The sequence below is a fragment of the Podarcis gaigeae genome (genome assembly GCF_964106915.1).
Source record: "Podarcis gaigeae genome assembly, chromosome: 12".
Taxonomy (NCBI): Eukaryota; Metazoa; Chordata; class Lepidosauria; order Squamata; family Lacertidae; genus Podarcis; species Podarcis gaigeae.
Window position 1 is genome coordinate 487,134 of NC_139688.1, and position 15,459 is coordinate 502,592.

At 47.5% G+C, this 15,459-nt stretch overlaps 1 protein-coding gene across 1 annotated transcript in view; it reads left to right on the top strand.

The window, feature by feature from the left end:
• The window catches only part of KCNH2 (potassium voltage-gated channel subfamily H member 2), an 81,733-nt gene extending 74,575 nt beyond the window's left edge, over nucleotides 1-7,158 (top strand). Inside the window, exons 13-15 of the mRNA XM_083706207.1 lie at nucleotides 1,939-2,180; nucleotides 3,010-3,205; nucleotides 4,654-7,158. Of these exons, the coding sequence (XP_083562333.1) occupies nucleotides 1,939-2,180; nucleotides 3,010-3,205; nucleotides 4,654-4,845 (630 nt within the window). The 3' untranslated portion in view covers nucleotides 4,846-7,158. The remainder of the gene's footprint in view (nucleotides 1-1,938; nucleotides 2,181-3,009; nucleotides 3,206-4,653) is intronic.
• Nucleotides 7,159-15,459: the final 8,301 nt, after the last annotated feature.

Sequence of the window (15,459 nt, forward strand, 5' to 3'; positions counted from 1 at the left end):
GGATGTATGATTTTGGTGGTTCATGCTATGGCCACAGACCTGTGATCTGATGGTGAATTTGGGGTGACCCAATGCAAAGATCCTGAGGGTCCATGTGGATCCATGCTTTGTAAACACATTTTTGCACCATTGCGGCCCCAGGAAACAGTGGGTGTGTGATTTTCTTGGTGCAGGCTGTAGCCATGGACATGTTATGTGATCTGATGGTGAATTTGGAGTGACCCAATGTAAAAATCCTGAGGATCCATGGGCTTTTACCTCCCCACTCCTAGGGTCCCTTATCTCACCCTTATCTCCTAGGGTTCTGATCCCACCGATCAGCTGTTTCCTTTTGATGCTCCCTTCCCTCTTGTTTGCCTTGGTGTCTTTTCCTTAGCTGGAGCAGTTTTTTGCTCCTCCTTTTCTTCTAATTTCTCTCCTTATTGCTTTAGTCTTCCTGTTTCCTCTCTTTGCAAGTTTGCTGTTGTTAGGTCCCCCCTCCCAGGCAGCCTCCTTTATCTCTAGCATCCCTTATCTCTCTCCGGATCAGCGGCTTTGTTTCAACACCCTCTTCCCTCTTTCAAAAAAAAAAAAAAAAAAGCACGATCTGCTTTTCGCCCCTGGGCAATTCGGCTCCAGGGACCACACATTCGCTCCATAAGATGCACAGACATTTCCCCTTACTTTTTAGGAAGAAAAAAGTGCATCTTATGGAGTGAAAAATACAAAAATACGGTATTGGTTTTGCAGAGCTAAAAATATACTACCCTTAACAGCATTTAAACTGGAAGTAAGGAACTAAGGCTGTGTAATCTTAGCCAGAGCTAGACATAGACAGAAATAAGGCATGAAAAATATGTTTACGACCTTAGGGAAATGTTTTAAGAACAAGTACCGTTATATAGGTTTGGATGAGAGTTAAGTTTGGATAAAGTAAAAAAGTGGTTTTCAAAATTATGGTAAAATCAAGGTTTTTGTTTATAAGATGTTTGAGAAAGGAATTGGATATGGATTTGCTGAACCAACAATTTGAATTGGAATACAAAAAAGGGAGGTATGAGGAGGTCTGGGAAATAAGTTAATGAAAAATAAGTAACGGAAATTTTATGTGTTTTTAATCATTTTTATTTTTGTATGTATGTTATTTTTTCTTTTTTTCTTATTTTTGTATGTATGTTATTTTTTCTTTTTTTCTTTTTGATTTTTGTTGTATTACTATTGGAAACTTTAATAAATATTCATTCATATATATATATATATATATATATATATATAATGTTTACTTACCTGAAAGTCTTGCACAGGATTCAGCAGAGAGCAATAAGTTACTAAGAATACACGGTTGAGATGATAAAAGATGGTCCCTGTGCTTGGGAGATCAGACCTTGCATCCTGATCCCAGGCTACATGACGACAAATAGAGTGTTCTTCAGGCGGAAGTACAAAAGGTTAAGAGCCCTTGTCTTTCCCCTGCCTGGGCAAACAAAGGATGTCACTTCACAGAACGCCCTCTAGGAATTAAAGGACTCTCTGGGTCTTAACCCCGTCATGTGCCTGTTTAGCAAACAGAATTGTCAATTATTTTTCCAGTATAAACCCAATTACACAAATGAGTTCCAAATTAATACACAATTAATGCACAAGCGCCAAAAAACGGAAGTAACCCGTTCCGGTACTTCGGGGTTCGGCACGGTTCGCAACCTGAAATCACACAACCCAAAGCGCCTGTAATCTGAGGTTGTTTCTGTACAGAGGGAAAAGCCGGAAGAAGGTCAAAGCAGAACACAAAATGATACCAGAGCACCGCAACTCTCAAACCAAACTGTATAATTTCTGGCTGGAGATGTTAGTTGCCAAACCTGACGACTAGACCTCTCCACTTCCTTGCAAATGCGCCTGGCGCCCGGCTAGTTTCGAACGCTGTGGGTGGCCCCCTGCCAGGGATTCTTCCGATGACTCTTTGGGATCCTTCCAGCTCCCCCACTCTCTGGCTTCTCTCCCTCCTCCTCCTTTTCAGGCGTGTCCAGTATCTTCAGCTTCTGGGGGGAGAGCCGGGAGCACCAGTACCAAGAGCTGCCCCACTGCCCCGCCCCTGCCCACACCGCCCTCAACATCCCGCTGGGCAGCAGCGCCCCCCTCGGCCGGAGGCAGCGCTGCGAGCTGGAGGCTCGCCTGGACCTGCTCCAGAAGCAGCTCAACAGGTATTGGAAGGGGGGGCAGGGGGAGCTCCCGTCAGGGCTCCCTCGGGGGAAGGGCACAGGTTTCCCCCTGCCACTCTGGGCAGCTCCCAACAGATTAAAAACAGAAGAAAACATCAAACATTAAATGCTTCCCTAACAGGGCTGCCTTCAGATGTCTTCTAAAAGTCATGTAGTCGTTAATCTCCTTGACATCTGGTGGGAGGGAGTTCCACAGGGAGGGCGCCACCACCAAGAAGGCCCTCTGCCTGGTTCCCTGTAACCTCACATCTTGCAGGGAGGAAACCACCAGAAGGCCCTCGGAGCTGGACCTCAGTGTCCGGGCTGAACAATGGGGGTGGAGACGCTCCTTCAGGTCTACTGGGCTGAGGCCGTTGAGGGCTTTCAAGCTCAGCACCAACACTTTGAATTGTGCTCAGAAACGTCTTGGGAGCCAATGTAGGTCTTTCAGGACCGGTGTTATGTGGCGTCCGCAACCGCTTCCAGTCACCAGAACCTGGTGTGCCTTAAAAATAGAAGAGCAAAGAGCTCAAAGACAGGGGGCACGTAGCAGCAGCACCCATAAGGGGGGAGGTGATGCTGATGATGATGGATGAGGAAGTGGGAGAGATTGGAGAGATGGCGATCCAAGAGGCTGGGTTCTATAGCCTCTCTCTGTAAAGTTTGAAATAAAAAAGGACAGTAAGAAACTTTTCCTTGTCTTTATACTTTCCTGGGCAACCAGCTGGGAGCCGCTGAGAGCTGTGGTTCCAGCCCTGCAAAGGGGTTAGACCAGATGTCCCTTGGGGGTCCCTTCCAACTCTACAGTTCTATGTTTCTCTTCTCCCTCCAGGCTGGAGAGCCGCCTCACCGCGGACGTGTCGGCCATCCTGCAGCTTCTCCAGCGCCAGGCCGTGCTGGTGCCTCCTGCCTACAGCGCCGTCTCCTCTCCACTGCCTCCAGTGGCCCCGGGCCCCGGGCCGGCCCCAGGGGAGCCCCCCCTGCCCATCAGCCCCACCCGGCCTCAGGCGCTCCACACCCCAGCTCAGGTGAGGGGAGGGAGGCAGCCAGGCAGGCAGGCAAAAGTGGTCTTTGCAGCCTGACCAGCTTCAGGGATTTGGGCAAGGCTGGAGGAAGCAGAGGTATGTCTGCCTGCAACGCTGGTCAGAGAGGAGGGGAAATCATGTCCCACAAAGCCCTCTCTACCAGTTGCCTTTCTATGGTATCAGGCTCTGCCTAAGCAATACAGCTCAAATGACTTAGGACTCAGCTACATTAGTCAAAAAACAGCCCTTTTAACGCGTTATAGACATGCAACACCAGATGGCGCTGTAGAGCACAAAACTTTTCTATGCAATTTCACATAGCGGGGTTTTTTTTCTTTTGTTATAACTGTAGCCTTATTAGACTTTACTGATTGGTGGGCTCTGCGTTGCTCCCGGACGGGAGGAAGGAAATCAAATGACACCAAGGGTTGGTTCAGAGAAAGAGTTCTTTATTTCTGCGCTCTGGAGCAGCAGAAAGGCACTTGCGTGGTCAGTCCACAGCAAGTCCAAAGAAATGAGAGATTACATGCAGTATATATATCCTCCAGGCACCCTCTCCCCCAGGAATCCATCCACGTCAGCTTATACACGCAGGTTGACATCACAGATGTTCCTGCTCCGGTACTTTTAGCCATAAAAGGGTGTTTCTTCCTGTATTCTTGACCATATAAGGGTATTCCTGTTCCTATGCTCTTATCTTGGAGCAAGAGGTCACCAACTCCAAGAACACACTCTGGCGCTGTTCCCAGACTAGGTCTGTGCATCAGAGTGTGGTAAGGAACAGCCAAGGTCATCCTTTGCCGTGACTGATAAAAGAGAGAGCTTTGTTTATACGGCTGTGTTCTTGTTATGCATTTGCTCAACAGCTCGAGTTAATGCATTTTAGAGAGAAAGAAGAAAAGGGGGGGGGGGGTTGAGTCAGTTTCAAACTGCACAGAAACCTATTCCTTCATAACAATTAGTTATTTATAGTGGGGGTTTTCCTGTGTGTAGATCCACCCTCAGCCGCTTCTCGTAGTAACTAGCAAGAATATGCATTTGTTAGGTTAGGCTGCTAATCTCCCACAAGGGAAGAAGATGCTGGACTAGGCGGGAGCCTGGACGGATCCAGCAGGCTCTCCTGACATTCTGAAGTGGATTCCCCACTTCCCAGGAATTTGCAGTGCAGCTCTTGGCTCTGAAAAGACACCAAAATGTGTTGGGAGGGGAGAAGAGAATTTTAGGATAAACTATGGTTAGAATTAAGTGAATGGAGATAAAAATGGAATTAAGGGGAGGACGATCACATCTTACATGGGACTTTGGTTCCAGGGGTCTCATGTGTGTGCCCCCAACCCCTTGGAGCCCCCCTGACAGCTATTGGGTGAGGAAGAGAGAGGATCCTCGTACCCCTGGGGGGTCCCTCCTCCTGGACTGACTCTGTCTCCTCTTTTTCTCCCCCCACCCTTCAGGTTTCCCATTTCCCGGGACCCTGCATGGACTCAGCCCAGCCCCGGGACGTGGTGCTGCTGGTGGACCCGCTGCCCCCCGCCCCCCCTCGGCGCCTTTCGCTCCCAGGGCAGCTGCCTGCCCCCCCTCAGCCGCCGGCCCCTCCAGACCTCTCTGCGGACTTGCACAGACACTGCTCGGACCCTGGCAGTTAATGGACTTTGCAGAGGCGGCCCCAGCGGAGGGCCTTTTTGGGAGTTGGAAGCGGCCCCCCACCCGTCACGGTCGGAGAGGGGGGCGCACCATGAGCCTCAAGGATGGTGGTGATTGGCTGCCCAGGGGGCGTGGCCAGAGGAGGGGCAGCCCCCCCACCCACTGTGATGTTAGCTGGCCTAACAGGGGTGGGCCAGTCGCCGTGGTGACCACCAGGCGATTGGCTGGTGCGGATGGCGGTGAGCGGACTGGTTGCTTGCAGGAGTAGCGGTTGTAATAATGACTCATAACAACTATTATTAATAATACTGATAAGGGTTAGAATCCCCTCCCTTGTGATCCCCAAACATATCAGACCAGCAGGACATGCAGAGCCACCCGTGGGTCCAAGGAGGGGCCGGGGGGAGGGAGGAAGCTGGGGGGCATCCAAGGGGTCCAGGGAGAAGGCGGGGGTGCATTGGGGGGCCAGGAGAGGGAGGCTGGCCCTGGTGGGTCCTTCTGGGGTCTCTCCTAGCTTAGAAGCACAGAACGGTGGAGTCAGGAGGGATCCCCAGGGTCATCTAATAATAATAATTATTATTATTATTATTATTTATATCCATCCCTCCCCAGCCGAAGCCGGCCTCAGAGCGGCTAACAACAGTAAAATAATACAGCATTCTAAAATCAATTCATTATAAAATCAGTTCAAATCAAATTAATGGCAACCATTGGGCTAGAGTTCTGTGAGAATTGCCAGAGCTGGTGGTCAGACTGTGCCTTGGCCAAAGGCCTGGTGGAACAGCTCCGTCTTGCAGGCCCTGCGGAAAGATGTCAAGTCCCGCAGGGCCCTGGTCTCTTGGGACAGAGCGTTCCACCAGATCGGGGCCACAGCCGAAAAAGCCCTGGCTCTGGTTGAGGCCAGCCTAACCTCCCTGTGGCCTGGGACCTCCAAGATGTTTTTATTTGAAGACCGTAAGGTCCTCCATGGGACATACCAGGAGTGGCAGTTGGAGGGTCCTAGGCGGTATAGGACTTTAAAGGTGAAAACCAGTACCTTGAACCTGATCCTATACTCCACCGGGAGCCAGTGCAGCTGGTAGAGCACTGGGTGAATGTGATCCCGTGGTGAGGACCCTGTAAGGAGCCTCGCTGCAGCATTCTGCACCCGCTGGAGTTTCTGGGTCAGTCTCAAGGGCAGCCCCACGTAGAGCGAGTTACAATAATCCAGTCTGGAGGTGACCGTCGCGTGGATCACAGTGGCGAGGTCGGGGCAAGAGAGGTAAGGAGCCAACTGCTAGTCCAACCCCTTGCAATAATGGGGAGGGGGTCTGCCCCACTCCCAGCCCCCATCTGCCTCTGTGGGTGCCCACTCATAGCCATTGACCCTTGGTGGGGGGGACACCTAGAGCCAGCCCTCTGGAGTCAGGGTGGGGGCCCCCATGAAGCCCCACTTCAGATGCCAGCCCTTCCCATTGACCCCAGTCTCACCAGTCATCCCAGTGGGTCCATCTTCCGGGGGGGCGATGGGGAGGAGGGCCACAGCAGGCAGGTTTTGGGCTGTGGGCTCTCACCAGCACCTCTCCCAGTGCCGTGTGGGGCTGCAGGGGGCCCAACAGAGCTAGGAAGGAGATGGGGTGGGGGGCAGGAGAGAGGGAGAGTCTGGGGGAGGACCTGGAAGAGAAAGTGACCCCCCCTACCCAACAGGAGTCAAAGGAAAGTGAGTAGTCCTCCCTCCATAGGCTCCCCACCAGAGGTGAGATCCCCACAGGAGAAGCTTAAGCTGTGGGGCAGCCCCTCTCTAAACGCAAGTGGGGGCTTGTGCACAGTTCCCAGGTTTGGTTGTCTGAAAGGGCTTCTCCCCCCCTCCCCCCCCCGTCTGATTTCCTCTCCCTCCCCCTGTGGGAAAACTTCCTGATCTTCCTGTCCTTTCATTTCACTGCATATAGGGAGCAGGGCTGCATCTCATCTGAGTGACCCCTACTTTTCTCTCTGCCCCCCATAAGATCCACAGCCCCCAGAAATTGGAGTTGGGGCAAGGAGGTTGTGCTGGCTGCATCTCCCGCTTGACTCCGACGAGAGGGGGAGGCATGGGTTAAACTCTTCCCCACAAACAAGACACTTTCTTCCAAGGTGGGAGCAAAAGTGTTTCTTTTTCCATCAGTGGGGGGCCCATTTCCTTGAACGCCACGGGTGCTCCCAAGGGCCTTGCGCCCTCCTGCCCTCCTGGACCCTCCTGTCTACATGCACGTGACACCCCCATCTCCCCCCCACACCTGCATGCAGTACTCAGCATTAGGAACCGATGCCCAATAAACTTCGAGTTGGATGCCTGCCCTGCCACGCTTCCTGTGTGTTTGATCCACCTGCATGGGGGGGGGGCAGGGGGGATTTGGCAGCCTCAAAGAGGAGGCAACCCTTGAGTTCTGCAAATGGCACTGGGATTGGGGGGGGGGGGTAGGACCAGCCATGCAATGCAAACTCCGAGTGGTTCCTTTGAGACCAGATTTGTTTCATGCTAAGCAGGAACGCAAGGGACGCGGGTGGCACTGTGGGTTAAAACACAGAGCCTAGGACTTGCTGATCAGAAGGTCGGCGGTTCGAATCCCCGCAATGACGGGGTGAGCTCCCATTGCTCAGTCCCTGCTCCTGCCCACCTAGCAGTTCAAAAGCATGTCAAGGAGCAAGTAGATCAATAGGTACCACTCCGGCGGGAAAGTAAACGGCGTTTCCGTGCGCTGCTCTGGTTCGCCAGAAGCGGCTTAGTCATGCTGCCATATGACCCGGAAGCTGTACGCCAGCTCCCTCAGCCAATAAAGCGAGATGAGCTCTGCAACCCCAGAGTCGGCCACGACTGGACCTAATGGTCAGGAGTCCCTTTACCTTTAAGCAGGAACACTAGGAAAGGGTTAAAAGAGAATTTGTGGAGGAAGGGGCTAGGGAGGGCTAACAGCCCAATGCTCTGCCCTCCATCCTGGAAAAAGTGACAAATTATGGTGTGTATGAAAGTTCTGTCCAGGGTCCATTGTTGTTCAACGTCTTTATAAATGATTTGGATGAAGGAATTGAGGAGATGCTCATCAAATTTGCCCCCAAAAAAGGTGAATGCTTTTCTCTGCTGCATCAACAGAGGTCTTGTGTCCGGGTCAAGTGAGGTCATAGTCCGTCCCTGCCTCTTCTGCCCTGGTCAGACCACACCTGGAGTCCTGGGTCCAGTTCTGGGCTCAGAATTGAAGGAGGATGTTGACAAGCAGGAAGGTGGGCAGGGGAGGGCAACCAAGATGATCCAGGGTCTGGAAACTAAGCCTGATGAGGAACGGTTGAAGGAGTGGGGTATGTTTAGCTTGGAAAAGAGCAGACTGAGAGGAGACATATCTCAAGGGCTGCCACATGGCAGATGGAGCAAGCTTGTTTTCTGCTCCACAGGGTAGGACTCGAACCCGTGGCCTCAAGTTACAAGAAAGGAGATTCTGACTCAACACCAGTAAGAATGGTCTCCCTTGGCAGGGGGTGGGCTCTCCTTCCTCGAGGGTTTTTAAGCAGAAGTTGGATTCCTTTCATGCAGATTCCTGCTTTCCAGGGAGTTGGGACAGCAATAAGTAACCAAACAAACAAACAAACAAACCCCTGCGTTGCAAAGAGAACGCCAGCAATGTCCAGGCAACACGATGACCGTGTACATACACAATAGACAATCTTTATAGACAATCCTTCAAACCAGGGGTTGGGCCAGATGACCTTCGGGGTCCCTTTCAGCTCTCCAATTCCACTCCCACAAGAAGCCCCCTCAGAAGGCTTCGCCTGAAGGGGCCAAGGGCTTTGCAGCCAAAGTGTGTCACTTGTCTCTTATTTGATAGATGGGTTGCATTTATCTCTCTTTTCCTCCATGCAACATACCTAGGTTTCCTTCTCCTCATCTTATCCCACAACCACCCCATGAAATAGGTCAGGATGAGGCCTTACTGGGCCCCAAGGCCACCCACTGATCTTCATAGCTGAGTGGGAGGATTTGAACCTTGCCCTCCCACAGTCCTGGCCTGACTCTCTAACCGCTGCACCCCATAAAATTGCATTTGCCCTTTGGGTGACCATTCGCTCGGTTTGGAGAGGTCCCCACAGACCCTCTTAGTTTTGCACCCCACCCCAAATAGTTTGGCATTGTCAGGAAACCCCCGCCTTAAAGGGGGGTCTCCATATCAGAGGTGAATCTACTCTGAAATAAATGGACCTTCAGCTTCAGGCCCCAGAAGCAACTTGAGTCCACGTTTCTTAACAATTTGGGGTCAGGAAGACCCAGTTTGAGTCACACAACTCGATATGAGAGTTTGAGAGTCAGTTCAAGCTTCAGGGGCCCCCTACCTACAGGACCGCCTCTCCTGGTATGTCCCACGGAGGACCTTAAGGTCCACAAATTACAACACTTTGGAGGTCCCAAGTCGCAAGGAGGTTAGATTGGTCTCAAAAGGGCCAGGGCCTTTTCAGTACTGGCCCCGACTTGGTGGAACGCTCTCCCACAAGAGACTAGGGCCCTGCGGGACTTGACATCTTTCTGCAGGGCCTGCAAGATGGAGCTGTTCTGCCTGGCCTTTGGTTTGGACTCAGTCTGACCCTTATGTTTCCCTCCCATTACGGTTTTGATCTATGGGCCACTTTTAAAACGAGGCTGCATATAAAATTGCATTTTAACCTGTATTTCAAATTGGGTCCCCCCCCCCATTATGTTTTTACTGTAATTTTATTGGTGTTAGGCGCCCTGAGCCCAGCTCTGGCCGGGGAGGGTGGGGTATAAATAAAATCATTATTTATTATTATTATTATTATTATTATTATTATTATTATTATTATTATTATTAAAATGTAGGTCAGCCACTGTCCCATAGGGATTCTTCTGGGAAATTATTGAGCGCCCCCTGGTGTCTGATGTAGGGACTGCCCAGAGGGATTGCAAGACTCTCTTCTGAGAGTTAAAATCCATCGTCTGCTTGGGAAAGACTCTGAGGTGGACTCTTCTGTGAACTTGGCAAACAGGAGAAGGAGAAGACCGGAAAGGGATTTCGCTCCCCCCTTCCAGATGTGTGAAGCTGGTGAAGAAAACCACTGGAGTCACTGTAAGACTTTTAATTAAATAGTTATCAGGATGGATCCAAGAAGTTAAACCGTGGGACTCCCTCTGGCAGGAGACTGGGGGGGCTGGATGGCTTTTTTATATATATAAATTTTTTATTGGTTTTCCAACACAAATTAAAAACAAAACAATACACAATACATAGACAAACAAACATATAAACATGTATAATTTCAAAACCTCTTTTTCATAAACCTTACTTCCCAGACTTCCCCTTGCCTCCCCTTTTCTGCATCCCTGTTTTAAAATTTCTTCAGCAACCCCTCACTTCAATTAACTAATTACTCATTTTCTTTTTTGCCTTCTTCTTTTACTTAATCAATTACAGCTGTAATTCTATATTTTCCTTTCCCTTGACATTTTAGCACTCATTAATTTTACAACAGTTCTTGAGATATACTTTAAATTTCTTCCAATCTTCTTCCACCGTCTCTTTTCCTTGGTCACGGATTCTGCCAGTCATCTCCGCCAGTCCCATATAGTCAATCACCTTCGTCTGCCATTCTTCCAGCGTGGGTAGTTCTTGTGTCTTCCAATACTTTGCTAAAAGGATCCTTGCTGCTGTGGTAGCATACATAAAAAACGTCCTATCCTTCCTTGACACCAATTGGCCGACCATGCCCAGGAGAAAGGCCTCTGGTTTCTTATGAAAAGTACATTTAAGGATCTTCTTAATTTCATTATAGATCATTTCCCAGAAGACCTTAATCCTCGGGCAAGTCCACCAAAGGTGATAGAAGGTACCTTCAGTCACATTACATTTCCAGCATTTATTATTGGGCAAATGATAAATTTTTGCAAGCTTGACTGGGGTCATGTACCACCTATAAATCATTTTCATAATATTTTCTCTTAAGGCATTACATGCCGAAACTTTATACCGGTGGTCCATAACTGTTCCCAGTCAGCAAACATAATGTCATAACCAATGTCTTGTGCCCACTTAATCATAGCTGATTTGACTGTTTCATCTAGTGTATTCCACTTCAACAGCAGGTTATACATTCTTGACAAATTCTTAGTATTGGGTTCTAACAATTCTGTTTCTAATTTTGATCTCTCCATCTGGAAGCCAATTCTCCTGTCTTGTTTAAACACCTCCATTATTTGATGATAATGAAGCCAATCTCGTACTTTAAACTTCATTTTCTCATAACTCTGTAATTTAACTTTTCCACTATCTTGCTCTAAAATTTCGCAATATTTTGGCCATTTAGATTCCATATTAAGTTTTTTCACCTCCTTAGCTTCCCTTGGTGACAGCCACCTAGGGGTTTTGTTTTCCAACAAGTCCTTATAACGAATCCAAATATTGTATAGTGCTTTCCTGACAGTATGGTTTTTGAACCCTTTATGAGTTTTTACCTTGTCATACCATATATATGCATGCCAACCAAATCTATTAACAAACCCTTCCAAATCCAAAATGTCTGTATTCTCAAGAAGTAGCCAATCTTTCAACCAGCAGAAAGCTGCCGATTCATAATACAGTCTTAAGTCCGGCAGGGCAAACCCCCCTCTGTCTCTTGCATCGGTTAATATCTTAAATTTTATTCTGGGCTTTTTGCCCTGCCAGACAAATTTAGATATATCTTTCTGCCACTTCCTGAAACAGTCCATTCTGTCCACAATCTGTAATGTCTGAAACAAGAATAACATTCTAGGCAGTACATTCATCTTAATAACAGCAATTCGGCCTAACAAGGAAAGTCTCAAATTTGACCATATTTCTAGATCTTTCTTTACTTCTGTCCAACACTTATCATAGTTATCTTTAAATAAATTCACATTCTTAGATGTCATGTTAATCCCCAGGTATTTCACTTTCTTTGCCACCATTAATCCTGTTTCACTTTGAAACCTCTCTTTTTCAACATTTGTTAGATTTTTCTCCAGAACTTTAGTTTTTTACTTGTTCAACTTTAATCCTGCTACCTGACCAAATGCTTGAATTAATTCTAAAACTATTTTCGTACTAGTGTCTGGCTGTTGTAAAGTTACTACTAAGTCATCTGCAAAGGCCCTCAGTTTATATTGTTTGGCTCCGACCTGAATTCCTTTAACCAGCTGGTCCCCTCTGATCATATTTAACAAAACCTCCAAGACAGATATAGGGACGCAGGTGGCGCTGTGGGTTAAAGCCTCAGCGCCTAGGACTTGCCGATCGAAAGGTCGGCGGTTCGAATCCCTGCAGCGGGGTGCGCTCCCGCTGCTCGGTCCCAGCGCCTGCCAACCTAGCAGTTCGAAAGCACCTCCGGGTGCAAGTAGATAAATAGGGACCGCTTACCAGCGGGAAGGTAAACGGCGTTTCCGTGTGCGGCTCTGGCTCGCCAGAGCAGCGATGTCACGCTGGCCACGTGACCCGGAAGTGTCTCCGGACAGCGCTGGCCCCTGGCCTCTTAAGTGAGATGGGCGCACAACCCCAGAGTCTGTCAAGACTGGCCCGTACGGGCAGGGGTACCTTTACCTTTACCTTTACCAAGACAGATATAAAAAGTAATGGGGATATTGGGCACCCCTGTCGTGTCCCTTTTTCTATAGAAAATTCTTCAGTAACCACATTATTTACAATTAACTTTGCTTTTTGTTCAGAGTATATTGCACCTATACCATTTTCAAAACCTTGGCCTACCCCCATCCCATGGAGATTCTTCTTCATAAAACTCCAAGAAATATTATCAAAGGCTTTCTCCGCGTCCACGAATATTAATACGGCCTTCGTGTTGATATTGACTTCTAACAATTCCATAATGTCTATTATATTTCTCACATTGTCTGACAAATGTCTCCCTGGAAGAAAGCCAGCCTGGTCCTTATGAATCTCTCCCACCAGCACTTTCTTCAGTCTTTTTGCCAAAATGTCAGCAAAAATTTTGTAATCCACATTAAGTAGTGATGAGGCATCTAATCATAGCCTGCATTTTTATCAAGGCTTATATTTTGATCAGGGCCTGTATTTTAAAATGAGCTTAAAGATTTTCAAATGTTTTATGCCAGGCAGAAGACCAGCTGCCTAAGTACTTTGGCAAGATGTTTATCCTCCTGGACAAGGGGGGCCCCTGATTTATAGCAGAAAACAATTCTCAAAGTCGTAAAAAGGGAATTACAGGCTGAGAGCAAAGGTTACACTGACCCTCCATATTACAGAATAGAAAAAGCTGAGAAAAAACATAATTAAGAGTTGGTAAATAGTAAAATAAAACCATGTGCCTCCCATTAAACTTGAGCCATATTTTCCTAAGGTTAAAGGGCAAGAGCAAATGGAAAAAGCAACTGGCTGGAGAAGGGGAGTGTAAACAGAAGAAGAGGCTTCTTCCTATTTTATTTTGAGGCTGTAAACTGTTCCTTCCTTTTTACTTTGAGAAGGTTTATTCTTCTAAAAAGCTACCTATGATAATGTATGAAATATATTGGCTTAAATGTAATTATGCAAAGGATTTAGAAACTAAGAAATGTTAAATCCTTATGCTAGATTCTTATTTCATATAGTTGGAAGAGACCACAGGGGCCATCGAGTCCAGCCCCCTGCCAAGCAGGAAACACCATGAGAGCACACATATGGTTGTCAGGCCTTTGTTTAAAGACCTCCAAAAGAAGGAGATCTTTCAATGATAATGTGAACTCAAGATCTCTGACATCTGTTTAAGATAAAAATTTAAAACTATTAACCATCTGTTTTGGAGGGCAATAGGGCAAGGAGGGCAAGAGGTGAGCTGGTAATTAAGGTTCCTTGTTGAGACAAATATAAGATATATGACTACTTATTTGTCATTTATAGATAGAAGAATATATAGCTTTTATTTCCCATAAAAGGCAATAGGAAATGGGTGTATCTTTTGTGATTGATTCTAGCAAACAGCCAATAGGAATTTCAACCAGGCTGATTGGACAGAGGCAGCCACAGGAGGAGCAAGGGGGCTGGGTTAAGGAAATATAAGTGCTGGCCAGAATGGCAGGAGGCCAGGCCAGAGCTTGGTAACCATATACCACTGAGCCTCTCATTTATTTGTCTGACAAATAAATTATTATTTTAATTTCTCTATTGCTGCAGTGATATAGGGCGGTAGTTCTTAATCTGATTCTTTTCAGTCTCAGTTTTTGGTATAAGTGTAATAAATGCTTCTTTCCACGATTCGGGTGCCTTTTTCCCCTCTAAAATTTCATTACAGACCTCCTTCAACGGTTGTACCAACCATTCCTTCAAAGCTTTATAATATCTGGAAGTCAATCCGTCTGGTCCTGGAGATTTTCCCAGTTGCATATTTTGAATGGCACCCTCTATTTCTTGTTCTGTTATTTTCTCATTCAAAACCATTATACTTTGTTGTGAAATTTTTTGTAATCCATATTTCTTAAGGAATTCATCTATTTCTCCTTCATTCACTGGCCCTCGTGCATACAGTCTTCTGAAATAACTCTGAAAACAATTACTAATCTCATTTGGCTTATAGATGTTCTTTCCTTCCACCTCTAGGCTTGTAACCGTGTTCAATTTTTGTCTCTTCTTCAATTGCCATGCTAGAAGTCTCCCACATTTGTCTGCTGATTCAAATGTCCTTTGTCTCATTTGCTTAATTTTCCATTCTATCTCTTGGTTCATCAGTTCCATATACTGCATCTGATAAAACTTAATTTCTCTCAAAATCTCATGAGACTTTGGTTTCAACCTCAATTTCTTTTCTCCTTCTTTTATCTTTTCCAAAATCTTGTCTTTCTTCTCATTTTGTTTCTTCCTCTTTATAGAATCCTGTTGTATTAGGAAACCTCGCATCACGGCTTTACTTGCGTCCCAAATTACTCTTTTCTCCACCTCTGTCTTCAGATTTATCTCAAAATAATCTTTCAAAGTTTTTTGGGCCTTTTTGTAGATCTCTTCGTCTCTAAATAGGGTGTCATTCATTCTCCATCTGAAGGAACCAGGGGGCTGGATGGCTTTAAAAGGGGGTCAGACCAATTCCTGGAGGGCTCTGCTCTGCCCTCCACACTCAGAGGCAGCAACGCTTCTGAACAGCAGTCGCCAGGAGCCACAAGAAGGGAGAGGGTCTTGAGTTCAAAACCTGCTAGTGGGCTTCCCTTTGGGGGGCACCTGGTTGGCCACTGGGAGAACGGGGTGCAGGACCAGATGGGCCACGGGCCTCATCCAGCACATGCTCTTCTCGTGCTCTTAGTCAACTAGTTATTTTATGACCTTGACATATGACTAAGTGGACATTTGGGGCAGGAAAACTCACTTGAGTCCAGCGCCCAGTGCTTTGGGGAGCCTCACAAGCTGGGCCTGTGGGCATCAGGTCCTCCTCCCTGCTCTGTGTCCCCAGAGGACAGTGCTCAGTGGTAGACCCTCTCGGCACATGGAGGTTCTACTTTGCTCCTGTGAGTAATAACTGCTGGCACGCCTGCCCCTTCCTCCTCTCTAGCAATTTGCTCAAGCCACTGACACACACGGTATTGCCAACTGTTAACGGAAAATCTGAGGGCTCCCTTGGACAAAAACAAAGACACAAACCAGGATAAC